Genomic DNA, 19,252 nt, shown 5'->3' with positions numbered 1-19,252 from the left:
TGTGCATATATAAATACACACACACATTCATATATATATATATATATATATATATATACACACATTCATAAACGTTATATATATATATGTATATATATATATATATATATATATATATATATATATATATATATAATTTATGAATATGTGTTTATATATATGAATGCGTATATATGTGTTTGTATATATATATGTATATATATATATATATATATATATATATACACACACACACATGCACACACATATGTATACACACACACAAATGCATAGGTTTAATTACATGCATAGAAGAATTCAAACACATACCAACACACCCAACTACAGTACATGCAAACATAAATATGTTATACATACATAGATATCGAGATTGATAAACTATGTTATAGAAAGATTTAACATAGCAGATAAAATTAATAGTAATACGAGAAAGGATCCTGGATCGAGAGATGCTGGATAGATGGATGGATAGATATTGTTTTTCTCTTGGATAGGAGTCTGTTTTACAGCAATTTCTGAAAAAAACTAAGGCACCACTTTCACTATATGTATTTCAGATAGATAGATAGATAGATAGATAGATAGATAGATAGATAGATAGATAGATAGATAGATATGAGATAGATAGATAGATAGATAGATAGATAGATAGATAGATAGATACAGACTGTGGGTTATATAAAGAGAGAATCAACATAGTAGATTATTGCTAATACTGAGAATAGAGAATAAAGACATGTGAGATAGATTTTTCTTTCTCTGGCATACATGTGTGGCTTGTCAGATCACACTGACTATAGTTATACAGACTTTGGAGTGAGCAGTGCTGGTGTGATGTGCACTCACCACGATTGTCCTCTGTACTGGAATCCAGGACTAATACAGGAGGTAAAAATAGAAATAATAATAATAATAATAAGCCATGGCTCCTGTAGTGTAGGCTCAGGCTCCTGCATTTGGCTGCTGCTGGGCTCCATGTGAGGAGAATTTCCCTGGATCCCCTTATATTTATGTGGGTTTTTTGTTGTCTCGTTACACTTTTTTTCTCAGCGTTTTTGGCCTTCAGCAGCTGAAGTGTGAAGGGTTTCCCGTCCTTCTTCTCGGCTCTATGCGGTTTTTGTAGCGTCCTGTACAGATTGCTGATGAATAAAACTTTTCTGACTACATTGTGCTGGGGGTGAAAGCGGCTCAGGGAGAATGGGAGCAACAGACGGGCCACGGGTCTACAAGAGAATGGATGGACCCGGCTCTTTTAGAATCCAATGAATCCCATTCTTCTGGCCTCATGTAACACTTTAATGGAAATTTAAAGGCTATTAATAAACTAATTGACTGTCTCTTTATTATAATTGGAATGACTCCCATATGGCTTAAGAGGATGTCTGCTGCTGTACATACCTGTCCTCATGCGAGTCCTGGGGATACATCATCTATTCACAAATACAGGCCTACAGTGTGCGAGAGAATGGGGACTAGAAGGAGTGCATCCAAATGCTACTTTATGTGGCTGAAAGAGCAATTATTATCCTTACATTATCATTTAAAAAAAATATTATTTAATATTTAACATCCTTATACACTTCTATTATTATTTCATGTATTTTGTCTTATTATATGTTATTTATTTTATCTTATTTAATTATTTAGTATTATTTTGGATATGATCATGAACAGGATTGCCTTTATATATTTTTATTTTCAATTTCATTTTCTATTAGTTTATGTCATTCATGTTTATTTTTTTTTTTAGTATTTTATGTACTTTTTGTGTTATATGATCATAAACCCGATTGTCATTACATGATTACTTACCAGGACTTAATTGGCCTTTGTTTTACTATTTTATAGGATCATGAACAGCAATACTGTATTAACATAATTTGTAGCATTAGTAATAGCTCTATATTATAATTAGCAGACATCTTATTTTGGAACCTTTGTTTGATTTAGTTTCAGGCTCATTCGCTGACATATTTTATGTGCATTTTAAGTGCATTTTAGACTCGTGTATTATGTTATGATCAAGTCATTTCTATTATCATTTATGAAAATGATAATTACTAAACGCATAAAAAGAGTTTATAAGAAATTATAAGTTTCTGTGTGTGGTTTACCCTTTGAAACATTATTTTTTTATTAAATTTTTTGCCTATTTTATTTTGCAGCATAACATATTGTTCATTATATATACACAATATTTTATATATACACCATATATATCATATCTATACGTCTCTCTATAGCTCTCATCTGTGCCTCATATCTTTCTCATATCTGTCTATATTGTTAACACACTTCCACAAATATACATTTTCTTTCTTTTTATTGTGGTATGGATAATGGTAGTCTCTTTCTTTTTTTCTTCCATATACTATACATATAACTGCATTGCTCAGTGACATTCGAGCTACAGAAAGATATCAATTTGTAGATTTATAGTAGTGCCAATGTGTTCATATTTACATATTTTCATGAAACAGTAGAAAACTACTATTATTTTTATTTATTTTTAATTGCTAAACGTGGGTTCACGTTATCCATTGCTTATAATGAATCCGCGTTCCTTGTGTATATTATGTATCAGAGACTGTTCTGCACTGGGAGCTGGACTCTTATCACTGCTGTGAGGGGGGGAGCACACAGGGAAGGCTCACAGCCCCCGCATTGTAGGATGAATCCTTAAATTCATCACATCCCAAGAAACTTCCATACTTCTCAAATCCTAGACAAATCCAGAGCGAATTGTGCTTTCCACCCACAGCAAGACAAAGATTTCACATTACAATCACATTACATCTTACCATATCCATCATTGGTCCATGTTATGTCTAACTTCTACATTTTTTTTATTGTAGATCTCATTTATGTATTTTTTAACAATACGACATTGATTATCTAATTTCTATCCATCTCACATCTATCTATCTATCTATTCATCTATCTACCTATCATATACGTGTATCTCATATATATATCTAATATGCATTTTTGGATAAATCATCCATCTCATACCTATCAGTCTCATTATTCTTTATGTTTCATCGATCATCTCTCACTCTTTCATACTTATCTATCTCTATCCATCGTATAAGTTGATCTCATATCTATATTTCTCATACGCGTTTATGGATGTATCATACATCTCATACCTATCTGTCTCATTATTCTTTATGTCTCGTCTATCATTTCTCTCTCTCTCTCTCATATCTATCTACCCATCCATCTATCCATCTTTCAATCAATCATATCAGTTAATCTCATATCTATGCATTCATCTCATATCTTATATCCATCTCATCCCTATGTGTCTCAATATTATCTATGTCTCATCTATTATATCTCACTGTCTCATATCTATTTCTCTCATGTCAATCTATCCATATCTATCTATCTATCTATCCATCTATCTATAAAATATGTTGATCTCGTATCTATGTATCTATCTCATATCCATTCATACTTCCATCTATGTGTCTCAATATTATCTATATATCACATCTATCATCTCTCACTCTCTCTTTCACATAGATCCATGTTTCTCTATCATATCTCACTGTCTCATATATCTCTTTCTCTTATCTATCTATTCATATCTATATAGCCATCTATCCATATCTATCAATCTATAGTATTTGTTGATCTCGTATCTATGTATCTATCTCATATCCATTTCTTAGGTCCATCTCATACCTATGTGTCTCAATGTTATTTATATCTCATCTATCATTTCTCACTGTCTCATAACGCTCTCTCTCTTTCACATAGATCTATGTTTCTCTATCATATCTCACTGTCTCATATCTGTTTCTCTTATCAATCTATCCATCTCCATCTATCTATCTATCCATATCTATTTATCCATATCTATCTATCCATCTATAATATATGTTAATATCGTATCTATGTATCTATCTCACATCCATTTCTTATGTCCATCTCATACCTATGTGTCTCAATGTTATCTATATTTCATCTCTCACTCTCTCTTTTTCACAACCATCTATTTTTCTATATCTCATATATCTATCCATCTCTCTATGTATTAGGCAGGTCAGAGCATATCTCATCTCCTGTATTATACAGTATAGGACTTGGTGCGTTAACAACTGCATTAAATGCTCTTGTAATGAATCCCTATGGCCTATGATGCTCCCTATCACCATTGGCTTCCCTCCTGACCAATGCCCGCTCTCACATGATCCCCCTCCCTCTCCTGCAGGGTGTCCAGGAGAGGGGGCGGGGCCGGGGAGGGGCCTGATCACAGCCGCTCACTTCTACCGATGTGGAGAGCAGCCAGGTGTGAACAGGAGGCTACAGCCCTGCACATGGTGCTCCTTTCACACAAGGAACAGCAGCCACAGGCACAGCTTCTCTTACATGATCTATAAGGTGGATGTGGACTGCAGCACTGGGCAAGAGTACAAGCAGCACAACACATACAGGGGTAAGAGACTGCATCATACACAGACAGGAGGGAATGTGCTGCAGGGATAATGTATATGTGTATTATATGTGATACATCATTATATTCATACTCACTCATCCTATTCTAGATAACATATATCTATAAATTACACTAGATATATATATATATATATATATATATATATATATATATATATATATATATATATATATAGCTACATAATATAATGACATAATGTATGAACTATATACCTGTATGATATGTAATATCATAGTCATACACATACAAAAGGTGTAGAGAATATACACTGCATGGGCAGATATATAATGTAACTAGATAATGTATTGATCATGTAAATGTAACAGATTATGTATTTGCCATATACGTCTATTATGTGGAATATATTATTGTAGTAATACACACACAAAATGTATTCTGTATAACAGATACATGGAAGATATAGGCAGTATATAATCTAACTAGACTGATGCATTTACTATATATGTGTATTATATGCAATATGTCATTGTAGTCATACACACACGAAAGGGTAGTCAGGACAACTAATTTTTATAAAACATTATTGATAATATATGTACTATATATGTTTATTATATATCATTGTAGTCAAACACACAGGGTATTCTGTATAACAGATATATAGAAAAATACACTACAAGTGCAGATATATAACTAGACTGAATATGTATTTACTACATGTGTGTACTATATATCATTGTAGTCATACACACACAAAAGGTATTCTGTATAACAGATATATATTTGCCTATACGGTGTATTTTCTATATAACTACATTGATATCTGTGTATTATTTATCATTGTAATACACCACATTTTGATACACAATATTACACAACACACATATACATAATAAAACACACACAAAAAAAATGTATATATAATCTCTCATATCTGTTTATCTATATGTATTGTTTGTTATATGGAAACATAAATGTGTGTCAGTATATATTCCTATATAAAGACACAAATACATAGATAAAAATACATTATGCTCCTAATGAACGAAGATGAAAATATTTATATACGATGTATATTAGGATTAGCATATAAAAATATCTATGTAATGTATTCCTGATATATAAATAACATTGCCCGAAGATTTATGCTAAATAATAGAATTCCTCTATTAATCAAGTCTAGAAATGTATTCAATATAGAGAGAGCACACTCTATATATTACTATACACAATGCAAAGATATCTGGATGTATAGACGGCTACCATTAGCTCTATAGACTACAAATACATGTAAATATTGTACAATATATAGAAAAATATATTTTATTTTTTAAAAATATATATCTCAATATTTACAGAATACCTCTCTCATAAATACAGATAATATATTATGGATGTTACTGTAAATTTATGTAAATGTGTATATGAGATGCAGTGTAGGATACATAATGTATAACTGTACAATATATATCCTATAGATCTCAGATCCATCTTTCTATGTATTGACCAGGTATAAATATCCATCAATCTGTCATATTTGTCGCTCTAGCTATCTAGCCATCTATGAACTGACCTGTCATACCTACCTATCTGTTTATGTGGTATTTAGTCACACACAAATAAAATATAATTTTCCATCATAGAGATGTCAGCACAGTAATAATAAAGGAGATAATATTTTTGGTATAATAATTATCGATGATCTCTGCACAAATCGTGCAAGAGGAAGGGATGATTGAATGAAAGGAGGATAACAAGGAATAAGGTACATCTGTGTAGGTATGGATGCTGTATAATATACAGAGTATCTCCTGTGTATGAAGCCGCAGACAGCATGGTGTGCACTGGGTGTGAGCTGCTGTCACACTCCCCCAGTCATCCTTCATGTGATGAATATGAGGCGGTCTCATTGTTCTTGAATCTGACGTGATTGATATCGGTCGTGAGCTGGTCGCTCGATTGATGTCCTCTGTGTCGCACGCAGGAAGCCGCCACACAAGAATGGATTACAGCTACGACGAGGATCTGGACGAGCTGTGCCCGGTGTGTGGGGACAAGGTGTCGGGCTATCACTATGGGCTGCTCACCTGTGAGAGCTGTAAGGTCAGTACTGGATCGATGCTGCGGCCATCATGCGGTAACGCAACTACAGAGGGAACGCTGCATCCATGCCCCATAAGGGGAGATAGTAATACAGCAGCATGTACAGTACTCGGTATTGTCACTGACGTCATAGAGGGGGTACTAATACTATGCTGTTATGTACAGATCACAGCATAGTCGTTAACATAGAGGGGGTAGTAATACAATAGTATTATATAAAGGATTCACTATGCTCCCCAACATCATAGAGGGAGTAGTAATACAGTAACATTATATACAGTTCTCAGCATGGTCCCCAACATCATAGAGGGGGAGTAGTACTATAGTATTATATAAAGGATTCTGCATGGTCCATAGCATAATAGAGGGGGTAATAATACTATAGTATATGATGAAGGATACTGCATGGTCCCCAACATCAAAGAGGGGGTAGTAATACTATAGTATTATATAAAGGATTCACTATGATCCTCAACATCATAGAGGGGTAGTAATACTATAGTATTATATAAAGGATTCACTATGCTCATAAACAACATATAGGGAGTAGTAATACAGTAACATTATATACGGTTCTCAGCATGGTCCCCAACATCATAGAGGGGGAGTAATACTATAGTATTATATAAAGGACTCATGATAGGATATGATCCCTATCATCATAAAGGGAGTAGTAACACAGTATTATATACAGTTCTCAGCATGCTCCCTAACATCATAGGGGGTAGTAATACTATAGTATTATATATATATCATTCAGTAAAGTGAGAGAGGATAGTAATATAGTAGTATTCTGTACAATGCTAAGTATAGTCATTGACATGGTAGAAGGGTAGCTACACAGCAATATTAATAAATATACTGGGTACTGTTTACATGACAAGGACCAGCTTCAGCATTGTACACAGTACTACTATATTACTACTCCCTCTGTAATGACTTTACTGAGTGAGGTATACGCCATCTACGATGCCTATGACTATACATATGATAATACTTTATTACTACCACCTCTATGTCAATAACTATATATAATGCTACTGTATTACTAACCCCTTTGTGACCACAAGAAGCAAAGTATATAAAATACTACTTCCTCAATAATGTCATATACAACACCCAGTATATTTAGTGACATTATAGAAGAGGTAGTAAAAAGAGTATTATTATATGCATTGCTTATAATGGGCAATGACATAAGGTGTTAGTAATACAGTAGCCTTACATACAGTACTTAGTATAGTTATTGACATCGTAGGAGGGTTAGTAATACTGTATTATATGAAGAACTGTGTATAGACATTGACTTGATAGAGGGTGTAGTAACACTATACTATTATATATTGAGTACTCAGTATAGCCATGGACATCAGAGAAACAGGAGATGCAGTGTGTGTGTATGTGTGTATGTATGTTTATGTTTTTTTGGGTGGGGGGGGGATGAGGGGTTAGTAGTAACACATTACTATTATACAGAGTGCTAAGTTTATGGTTTTACAGCCAGGGACGAGGTACTAGTTAATACAGTACTCAGTATATATATACTATATATATATATATATATATATATATATATATATATATAGAACAGCAAAAAAAGGCAGCACTCCGAGATTTGTGGAAATCAGAAAAACATACTCATTTATTCACACATGTGTCAAGGCTACGTTTCGGCTCCTTGCATCTGGAGCCTTTCTCACTGCTTGAGAAAGGCTCCAGATGCAAGGAGCCGAAACGTAGCCTTGACACATGTGTGAATAAATGAGTATGTTTTTCTGATTTCCACAAATCTCGGAGTGCTGCCTTTTTTTGCTGTTCTATGGTTTGATGGACCTTGGTTCAGGTCACACAGAACACAGGTTAAACAGAACACAGTATAGTCATTGAGAGATCAATGAGGGATCATAGAGGGATTAAATAATACAGTGGTATTTTATAATGAACTTTGATATCACATATGAGGTGATAATACAGTACAATGATCTAAAGTACTCATCATCGTCATTGACATCATAGAGGGGCAATAATACAGTGATACATAGTGAATACAGAAATAGTAATAAAGTGCAATTATGTACAATGCTTAGTACTCAGTATAGTCATTAAAATAATTGAGGGGATTGAGCACGAGGTAGTAATACTTTATATACAATGATCGGTACTGTAATTTATTTCACAGTATTTTTATATGCATTTCTCGGTGTATTCATTTGTATTTCACAGGAAGATATAACATTATTATTCTATCCATTCCTCATTATAGTCATTCACATCATAGAGGGGGCTGAATATGAGGTAGTAACACAATATTTTACATATAGTTATCTGTACTGTAAACGATTCCACATAGTCCTACCATATGTATCGTTCAGTATATTCATTCATTCCAGGAAGACCCTGGATAATTATTGACATATTTTGATTCACTTTATAGGTATATTGTAACATTTTATAGTTATGTCCAATGACTTGACATCACAGAAGGAATACATACTACTGTACTATTATGTTGAGTACTATATAAAGGTGCTCATTGTATTCACTGACATCGCAGAGGAGGTAGTAATACAGTACTATTCTATACAGTGCTCAATTTATACATTGCCATTATAGAGGGGATGATAAGACACTACTATTCTATACAGTGCTCAATTTATACATTGCCATTATAGAGGGGATGATAAGACACTACTATTCTATACAGTGCTCAATGTATACATTGCCATTATAGAGGGGATGATAAGACACTACTATTCTATACAGTGCTCAATGTATACATTGCCATTATAGAGGGGATGATAAGACACTACTATTCTATACAGTGCTCAATTTATACATTGCCATTATAGAGGGGATGATAAGACACTACTATTCTATACAGTGCTCAATGTATACATTGCCATTATAGAGGGGATGGTAAGACAGTACTATTCTATATAGTGCTCAATTTATACATTGCCATTATAGAGGGGATGGTAAGATAGTACTATTCTATACAGTGCTCAATGTATACATTGCCATTATAGAGGGGATGGTGAGACAGTACTATTCCATACAGTGCTCAATGTATACATTGCCATTATAGAGGGGATGGTAAGACAGTACTATTCTATACAGTGCTCAATGTATACATTGCCATTATAGAGGGGATGGTAAGACACTACTATTCTATACAGTGCTCAATGTATACATTGCCATTATAGAGGGGATGGTAAGACAGTACTATTCCATACAGTGCTCAATGTATACATTGCCATTATAGAGGGGATGGTAAGATAGTACTATTCTATACAGTGCTCAATGTATACATTGCCATTATAGAGGGGATGGTAAGACAGTACTATTCCATACAGTGCTCAATGTATACGTTGCCATTATAGAGGGGATGGTAAGACAGTACTATTCTATACAGTGCTCAATGTATACATTGCCATTATAGAGGGGATGGTAAGACAGTACTATTCTATACAGTGCTCAATGTATACATTGCCATTATAGAGGGGATGGTAAGACAGTACTATTCTATACAGTGCTCAATGTATACATTGCCATTATAGAGGAGATGGTAAGACACTACTATTCTATACAGTGTTCATGTATTTCTCAGGGGGTGATGCTATTCATAGTATACAGTTATATATACAGTAATGCTGTACTGTAATATGAATAAATAAATATCTCTGAATAATCACTCATATGACATCCACAGGTTGCAGCATTACCATAGTAGTAGGTGTATTACGTGGACTTCACTGAGGGGCAGTAATATATGTCATTGACATGCATTTCCCAAATGAAATTCACAAATTTTACAGTGCTCAGTGTAATCATTGTCACAGACAGCATTGAAACAATATTTATTACACAGTAGAATACCCAGTGATTTTACAAGAGGTAGTAATAATACATAGGCAGTAGTAAAGCAATACAGAGGAGTATTACATACATTGCTCAGAATAGTCATTGATTTGACAGGTGGAAGAAATGCAATAATATTATATACAGTGCTTATTAAATACATTGGTGGAAGTATACAGTATTGTATATATCACATATTCATTGATTTGAACGGGGAAGTAATAGAAGACAAAGTTCTCAGGATATTCATTCATTTTACTCTGGTATACTGTAGTAATACACTAGTATTATATGCAGTGCTGAGGATATCCACAAAACTATTACTGCTATATTTTATGCAGTGATCAGGATACTCAATGAATTGGTGGAAATACTTTATATAGGAGTCAACAGTAAATTCACAGATCACACAAGGATACTAATACTATTTTACAGTACTGTATTCATTGTTCATTATATAAATTGGGCGGAAGTTATTAGCAACACAAATCATGTAGTCATGTAGTATTAATCAAAGATTTCATTATTCTAATGGATTTCATTGGCACAGGTAGTAATACAGTACTATTATCTGCAGTGCTTAGTAGATTAGCTAATATAGGGGGAAGGGTTTAATAAATACTATCAATATTTATGTCCTCTTTATTCACATACCAGACACTTTAGCATGTTCTCTGATTCCACAATTTTACAAGTATATTCAATATAGTGCAATACAGTGCTCTCTATAATTAATAATTCAAGGGAGGACAGTAATACAGAACTTTTCTATACTATGAGCAACATATTAGTTATTTCACAGGAGGATATCAATACAGTAATATTCTATACCATAAGCAGTATATTAGTTATTTCACAGGAAGATAGTAATACAGTATATATTTTACATGAGGATAGTAATATATTACTATGGTATATGATGTATTATTGTATTACTATATGTATTATTTTTACAGGAGGATAGTAATACACTAATATTATACATGGTGCCCAGTATATAGCAATACAGTACTATTAAAGCTCAGTAAATGTATTTATTTTACCGGAGGATAGCAATAAATTTATAATACAGTCATCAGTATCAAGGTGGGCAGTACTAAATAAATAAATGAACGGATTTCATGAGGCATAATAATATTACACCATTATACCCATTATTAAAGGATTTGTCCACTTTCAGAAAATAATTGATATGGTTTGTGTAAAGAAAAGTTATACAATTTTCCAATATACTTTGGGTATCAATTCCTCACAGTTTTCTAGATCTCTGCTTGCTGTCATTCTATAGAAAGCTTCTATGTTTATTTTTCAGTGTCTGGAAATCTGTCTGTGGTCATGTGATGTCACACAGGAGCATGAGCAATTATCCCGTTATTATTACACAGCTCCTATTACTCTCTGTGATGCTAACGGCTCGTGCACCTGTGTTTCCATCACAGGACCATATAGAGGTTTCTATCCACTTTGAAGTAAACATAGAAGCTTCCTATAGAATGACAGCAAGCAGAGATCTAGAAATCCGTGAGGAATTGATACAGAAAGCATATTAGAAAATTGTAGAACCATATACACAAACCAAATTGATTATTTGCTGAAACTGTATATCCATTGCTTTTACACAAGTAATGACAATTCAGCACAGTACTAGTCTACAGTGGAATAGTAGTATAGTACTTGTATACACAATTCATAATTCATACCCCATTATAAACAGCTCTCTGTATATTTCCAGATCTCACCTACAGCAGATTTTATTTTATATATACACATACATAAAAACACATATACACAGTGCTCAATATTTTCTGTATGTCACACAGGATAGTAATATAATATTATATAAACACTATATATTCAGTGCCCTGTATATTTCTTGACTACACATAGGGTAATCAGAAATCAAGTGGTTTTACCGTAAGAGTTTAAACAATGCAATGATCTAACAAGATTCTACAACTAAATGTTAAACAGAAATTTAGCGCAAGGAACGCTAAGGCTGCCCTCGCTTTTTATATCTCTCCTGAGATGTTATTTTAGATGTTATGTTATTTTAACAAATTTTGTACTGAATAAAGTATTACCCTTTTATCATTATATGTGGCATGTGGTATCCTCTTACTTTGTTTGTTTTGGAGCTTATACACATGGGGTAATAATATACTTATATGCATTGTGTATAGAGCAGTCAGTGCTCAGTAAATTGTTTCCTTAAAGAGGTATAGTAATACAGTATTACTAACGATTTAAAGCGTTATTTTCATCTGTGCATTGCCATCTAATTTATCTGATTATATATATATATATATATATATATATATATATATATATATTTCTTCAATTGGATGTTATTAAAAAATGTACCTGGGTGAAGATAATTTCTCATAAAATGTAGTCATATGGTCCCTTAGAAACAACATTGCAGTTCTTGGATACGACCACCGCTGCTGGAGTGAGTGCACAAAAAGCATTTGCATATGAAATGACTGGGGGTTACTATATGTCCCACAGCCATCCTGTCATAATGAACGCTGAATCCAGGTGGTCAGGAGTCTGAATAGCGCCTGTGCGGCCACTTCTTGTGTGGTGGTAATATCCAAGGACAGCTATCTCGTTTTTAAGGGACACCATGTATACATTTATGGAGAATTATGTTCACGCAGTGGGATGTTAAAACAATGCTCTTACATTAAAGGGGGAGGTGGGGGCAATGCGAACATCTGTATTTGCTGTTTAAAAGGGTTCATTGTACCTTTCTAGTTTATACAGTGATCCGTATATGAATACAGAGGGTAGTTCTACAGTACCATTACATGCATTGCTTCTTATGTTTATTACTCTTATACAGTAATGGTGACTTATCAAAAAAATTACTTCCTGCTCCAGGGGCATAGTAATACGGTGCTCTGTATATACATAGTTCATAGGGGTAGGGTAGTTATACAGTACTATTGTACACAATGCAATCTATTCATTGATTAGGATAGGAGTAGAAGAATACCATTATATAAAATGTTCAGTATATTATATACACTAATATGTTGCCGAATTTGTATGGAGATATAAATGCAGTATTATACACTCTGCTCATTATATTCATTGATTTCAAAGGAATTTAGTTTAATTATATGCAGAACCATAGGAAGATATAATGCATGCATGTATGTATGTTGCAGCATTCGTTGATTTCATCATACAACAGTACGGCTGTATACTGAATTATTATACAGTTTGAGTTTAATAAAAACTCACAAAATTGACTTGTTTCTGCCAGGGCTTTGAGCCTGCGCTCTATAAAGCTGACATTAAATGCAATTATAAAATCATAACCAAACAATACAAGTCATTTTATGTTACACTCAGCATTTGGATAGAAGCTGTTTAAATCCCATACATTAAACTGTTACCGTACATCACACTTGTTAGTGAGGGCGCGTTCACACGTTGCGTTTTGACCTGCGTTTTCATTGCGTTTGAAACGCATATACAACAGCTGAGGAGGGGTGATTTGCCTAATTACATCACTGTTAACGTTTCCGTTTACAAAACGCATCGTAAACGCGATGTTAACACATGCGTTAACATTGCGTAATGTATTTAGGCAAATTACCTCACATCAGCTGTTGTATATGTGTTTCAAACGCAATGAAAATGCAACCAAAACGCAACGTGTGAACGCGCCCTGAGGGCTTATCCATGGGGATTCCAACTTGTGTGGCCCCAGACCAATTGATGTCCAATCAGACTAATTAGAGACTACTGTGTATAAGACTCGTCCGTGAAAAACACCTATACCGACCACAGTACAGAGTATAGGACTCCCAGCATCACAGTGATAAACAATGCAAGGAATCCCTTCTTTCCCACAAAACAACAGCGTTCAAACCTCCGATCCTTCCCTTCGTTAAAAAAAAAATGGAAAGAACGGAGGGTGTAATGTATTAAGGAAAAATCTCATTGAAATCAATGTAAATTTTTGTCATCCGTTATGTTCAGCCAGGCATCCATCCATTATGCATGCGGTTTTTTTAAAGGAAAAAAATGACGGTGGCCGCAGTTACTTTTCTCCATTTGAAAAAAAAAAAACAGATTATTTCCTAACCGTAAATAAAATTTACATTGATGTCAATGGAAATTTTAACCCATACGTTAACCTCCATCAAATCTCAATTCTTCACTTTTTTAACAGAAAGAAGGAATGAAGGGAAGGAACGGTAGTGTGAATTTAGCCTTACGCTGATGGCAGCGGGATTTTTAATTGAAAGTTAAACTTTACTTTTTTAAAACATACCGTATTTTTCAGACTATAAGGTGCACAAAAAATCCTTTGATTTTCTCAGAAATCAAAGGTGCGCCTTATAATCCAGTGCGCCTTATATATGAACCTTACTTACAGACAACAGCTACCTTGAACTGTGCACAGGTCTGCCATCTGCTGGTCATTCATCCTTATAATCCGGTGCGCCTTATATATGAACCTAGACGTTTTAGCAGGCATTTATTGATGGTGCGCCTTATAATCCGGTGCGCCTTATAGTCCGAAAAAAACCGGTAGGTAAGGAATGGAATTTGAATGTTAGTGTGAACTTAACCTAAGATATCTACAGTAAAAGAAAACTCCATTAAAGTACATAGAAAGGATTTGTTCCAAAAAGATAACGGACGGTAAATAAATGGTAATACAACCGTAATGGATGACAGTGTCCGTTAACAGTACAAACAATAACTTTCAAGACATGGAACTATAGATTCTATATCTGTCACTTACATCCGTCCCAATTAACGTCAATGTAAAAGATAACTTAAAAGAGTTGTCCACTTTCAGCAAATAATTGATATGGTTTATGTAAGGAAAAGTTATACAAGTTTCCAATATACTTTCTGCACCCATTCCTCACTGTTTCCCAGATCTCTGCTTGCTGTCCCGCTATAGAAAGCTTCTATGGTTAGGGATATGGATAGAGATCTGTCCATGGTCATGTGAGGTCACACAGGTGCATGCCTCGTTATGAACACACAGCTCTGATTGCTCTGTGTGATAATAATGCGCTGTGCACTTGTGTGACATCACATGACCATGGACGGATTCCTATCCACCTGAAGTAAACAATGAAGCTTTCTATAGCAGGACAGCAATCAGAGATCTAGAAAACCATGAGGAATTGATACAGAAAGTATCAACTTTTATAACTTTTCCTAACACAAACCATATCAATTATTTGCTGAAAGTGGACGACCCCTTTAACGTCATCCGTTATGGTCAGTGAGGCATCATCCGTTAGGAATCATTTTATTTTTAACGGGAAAAAAAGTATTCCACCCTCCGTCATTTTTTCAGTCCAAAAAAACTGAAGAAAAGCAAAATGACTGTCTAACCGATGACAAAGGATGGCATTAAAAATTGCATCGATTTCATTTGGATTTATAACAGTTAAATTTCAGTTTCTTGCTTTTTAAAGCAGAAGCTAGAAACAGAAATCTGAAAGGTAGTGTGAACTGAGCCCAAGGTAGTTTGTAATAGATAAGAATTTGCTCTTACATTATAATATATCTGAAAGTATAAATAACCTACTCAGATCAGTGTCATCATCTGTAAGATCAATCTGATTGGTCAGAGATCTGTGTGATCTAAATGCAGTAGATAAAACAGACCCAAACAACACGCCCCTGCCCTGGCCCCTGTTGCTGCAGAAGGAGAGGTCTAGATCTATTCTGTGGAATAGACTGCACAAAAGGAATAAAAATTTCACCTTTTTGGTACATATTGCAAAATTTCATCACTAATAGACGGAGATATCTTCCCATTACACTCTATGGAAGCTTCCCCACTGCCTTTTGCTACACATACAGCAATGAGCGGACATGATACCTAGACCTCCACTCCATATTACGGCTTTAAAAAGTCGAGTTTTTTTTTTTACTTTTTCAGTCTAATTTCTACAAAATGTTGTAATATTTTTGGAATACAAAAAAAATCTTGTATAAAAATATTACACTATAATTTCCAAAAGCTCTAGCAATGGAAGAAAGGAAGTATGAATCCAAAAAAAAAAAAATAAAATAAATCCATTTTTGAAAAATGAGCAATTATTTGGAAAGAGGAAACAGACGCAGTATTTACCGATTTACACAGCACTCGATCCAGCAGCATAGAGGCAAGATCACTAGGATCCTGGTACTGAAAGGCTGCTGCTGGGTCTATCTATGCGAACAAAACATTTTGATCCAGGGACTTAATCTGGCTGCCATATTGGGGTGGAGAAGGATTTTTTTCCCCGAATCCCCTAATTTGGGCCAATTGTCATGACTTATAGGAAGGACTTAAAGGAAATTTGTCATTAAATATTGGTCTAATAAACCACTACCAGTATGTTGTAAAGCAGCTAAGCAGATTTTGGTGTGTTGGCATTATCCACAAAATTAACTTTGAAGTACATTGGTTTTACGAAGTCAAGGAGGCGGAGAGTTTAACACTGAAGTCAAGCTTTCCCTGCCTTAGAACACCCGCTTCACTGTAATTCATGGTCATGCGTCCAGGAACATCATTGATTAGATATCTTGAAGACCAGCACATGATGTCAGAGCTTGACTTCCGTGTTAAACCCCCCCTGCCTCCCTGACTTTATACTTACATCTCACATCAAAGTTGATTTAACGGACGATGGCACCAAGCTGGGCCATGAAAGAAAACCGAACTAGGAACTGTTCAACTACTTGACAACATACTGGTAGGGGTTTACTAGGTCAGTTTCTGATGATAGGTTCCCTATAATGGACACGTGTCTTTTTCCAGCCTTGTCTACTATCAAACAACTATAAAAGAAAAAAAAAAAACTTAAAAAAAATGTACCCCATGTGTTTGCCACTCCAGTTACTAATGTCACCCTATACAACACCCAATATCTGAGAAATCAGAATCAGGATGGGTGGCTATACACAGAGGGGGGAATAGGGATGGGTGGCTATACACAGAGGGGGGAATAGGGATGGGCGGCTATACACAGAGGGGGGAATAGGGATGGGCGGCTATACACAGAGGGGGGAATAGGGATGGGCGGCTATACACAGAGGGGGGAATAGGGATGGGCGGCTATACACAGAGGGGGGAATAGGGATGGGCGGCTATACACAGAGGGGGAATAGGGATGGGCGGCTATACACAGAGGGGGGAATAGGGATGGGCGGCTATACACAGAGGGGGGAATAGGGATGGCCGGCTATACACAGAGGGGGGAATAGGGATGGGCGGCTATACACAGAGGAGGAATAGGGATGGGCGGCTATACACAGAGGAGGAATAGGGATGGCCGGCTATACACAGAGGGGGGAATAGGGATGGGCGGCTATACACAGAGGAGGAATAGGGATGGGCGGCTATACACAGAGGGGGGAATAGGGATGGGCGGCTATACACAGAGGGGGGAATAGGGATGGGCGGCTATACACAGAGGGGGGAATAGGGATGGGCAGCTATACACAGAGGGGGAATAGGGATGGGCGGCTATACACAGAGCGGGGAATAGGGATGGGCAGCTATACACAGAGGGGGGAATAGGGATGGGCGGCTATACACAGAGGAGGAATAGGGATGGGCGGCTATACACAGAGGAGGAATAGGGATGGGCGGCTATACACAGAGGGGGAATAGGGATGGGCGGCTATACACAGAGGGGGGAATAGGGATGGGCGGCTATACACAGAGGGGGGAATAGGGATGAGCGGCTATACACAGAGGGGGGAATAGGGATGGGCGGCTATACACAGAGGGGGGAATAGGGATGGACGGCTATACACAGAGGGGGAATAGGGATGGGCGGCTATACACAGAGGGGGGAATAGGGATGGGCGGCTATACACAGAGGGGGGAATAGGGATGGCCGGCTATACACAGAGGGGGGAATAGGGATGGGCGGCTATACACAGAGGAGGAATAGGGATGGGCGGCTATACACAGAGGGGGGAATAGGGATGGGCGGCTATACACAGAGGAGGAATAGGGATGGGCGGCTATACACAGAGGGGGAATAGGGATGGGCGGCTATACACAGAGGGGGGAATAGGGATGGGCGGCTATACACAGAGGGGGGAATAGGGATGGGCGGCTATACACAGAGGGGGGAATAGGGATGGGCTGCTATACACAGAGGGGGGGAATAGGGATGGGCGGCTATACACAGAGGGGGGAATAGGGATGGGCGGCTATACACAGAGGGGGGAATAGGGATGGGCGGCTATACACAGAGGAGGAATAGGGATGGGCGGCTATACACAGAGGGGGGAATAGGGATGGGCGGCTATACACAGAGGAGGAATAGGGATGGGCGGCTATACACAGAGGGGGAATAGGGATGGGCGGCTATACACAGAGGAGGAATAGGGATGGCCGGCTATACACAGAGGGGGGAATAGGGATGGCCGGCTATACACAGAGGGGGATTAGGGATGGGCGGCTATACACAGAGGGGGGAATAGGGATGGGCGGCTATACACAGAGGGGGGAATAGGGATGGGCGGCTATACACAGAGGGGGGAATAGGGATGGCCGGCTATACACAGAGGGGGGAATAGGGATGGCCGGCTATACACAGAGGGGGAATAGGGATGGCCGGCTATACACAGAGGGGGGGAATAGGGATGGGCGGCTATACACAGAGGGGGGGAATAGGGATGGGCGGCTATACACAGAGGGGGAATAGGGATGGCCGGCTATACACAGAGGGGGAAAAGGGATGTCCGGCTATACACAGAGGGGGCATAGGGATGGCTGGCTATACACAGAGGGGGCATAGGGATGGGCGGCTATACACAGAGGGGGGAATAGGGATGGGCGGCTATACACAGAGGGGGGAATAGGGATGGACGGCTATA

The 19,252-nt window shown here is 36.8% G+C and overlaps 1 protein-coding gene and 1 long non-coding RNA gene across 3 annotated transcripts in view; one reads left to right on the top strand and one right to left on the bottom strand.

Annotated features, from left to right (window-relative positions):
• The window catches only part of NR5A1 (nuclear receptor subfamily 5 group A member 1), a 130,854-nt gene that overhangs the window by 32,094 nt on the left and 79,508 nt on the right, over positions 1 to 19,252 (top strand). Inside the window, exons 1-2 of one of the 2 annotated variants that reach the window (XM_072123383.1) lie at positions 4,268 to 4,444; positions 6,411 to 6,529. In XM_072123383.1, coding sequence (XP_071979484.1) covers positions 4,378 to 4,444; positions 6,411 to 6,529 — 186 coding nt within the window. In that variant the 5' untranslated portion in view covers positions 4,268 to 4,377. Of the gene's footprint in view, positions 1 to 4,267; positions 4,445 to 6,410; positions 6,530 to 19,252 lie in introns of those variants that run through there. The other variant, XM_072123384.1, reaches the window with a different exon arrangement.
• The window catches only part of LOC140076727 (uncharacterized), a 187,559-nt gene that overhangs the window by 161,319 nt on the left and 6,988 nt on the right, over positions 1 to 19,252 (bottom strand). The gene's annotated exons all lie outside the window — the stretch shown is intronic.

The sequence above is a fragment of the Engystomops pustulosus genome, chromosome 9 (assembly GCF_040894005.1).
Source record: "Engystomops pustulosus chromosome 9, aEngPut4.maternal, whole genome shotgun sequence".
In the NCBI taxonomy this organism is placed as follows: Eukaryota; Metazoa; Chordata; class Amphibia; order Anura; family Leptodactylidae; genus Engystomops; species Engystomops pustulosus.
Note: the sequence above shows the minus strand (reverse complement) of the source record. Positions and strands in the feature narration are given on the sequence as shown.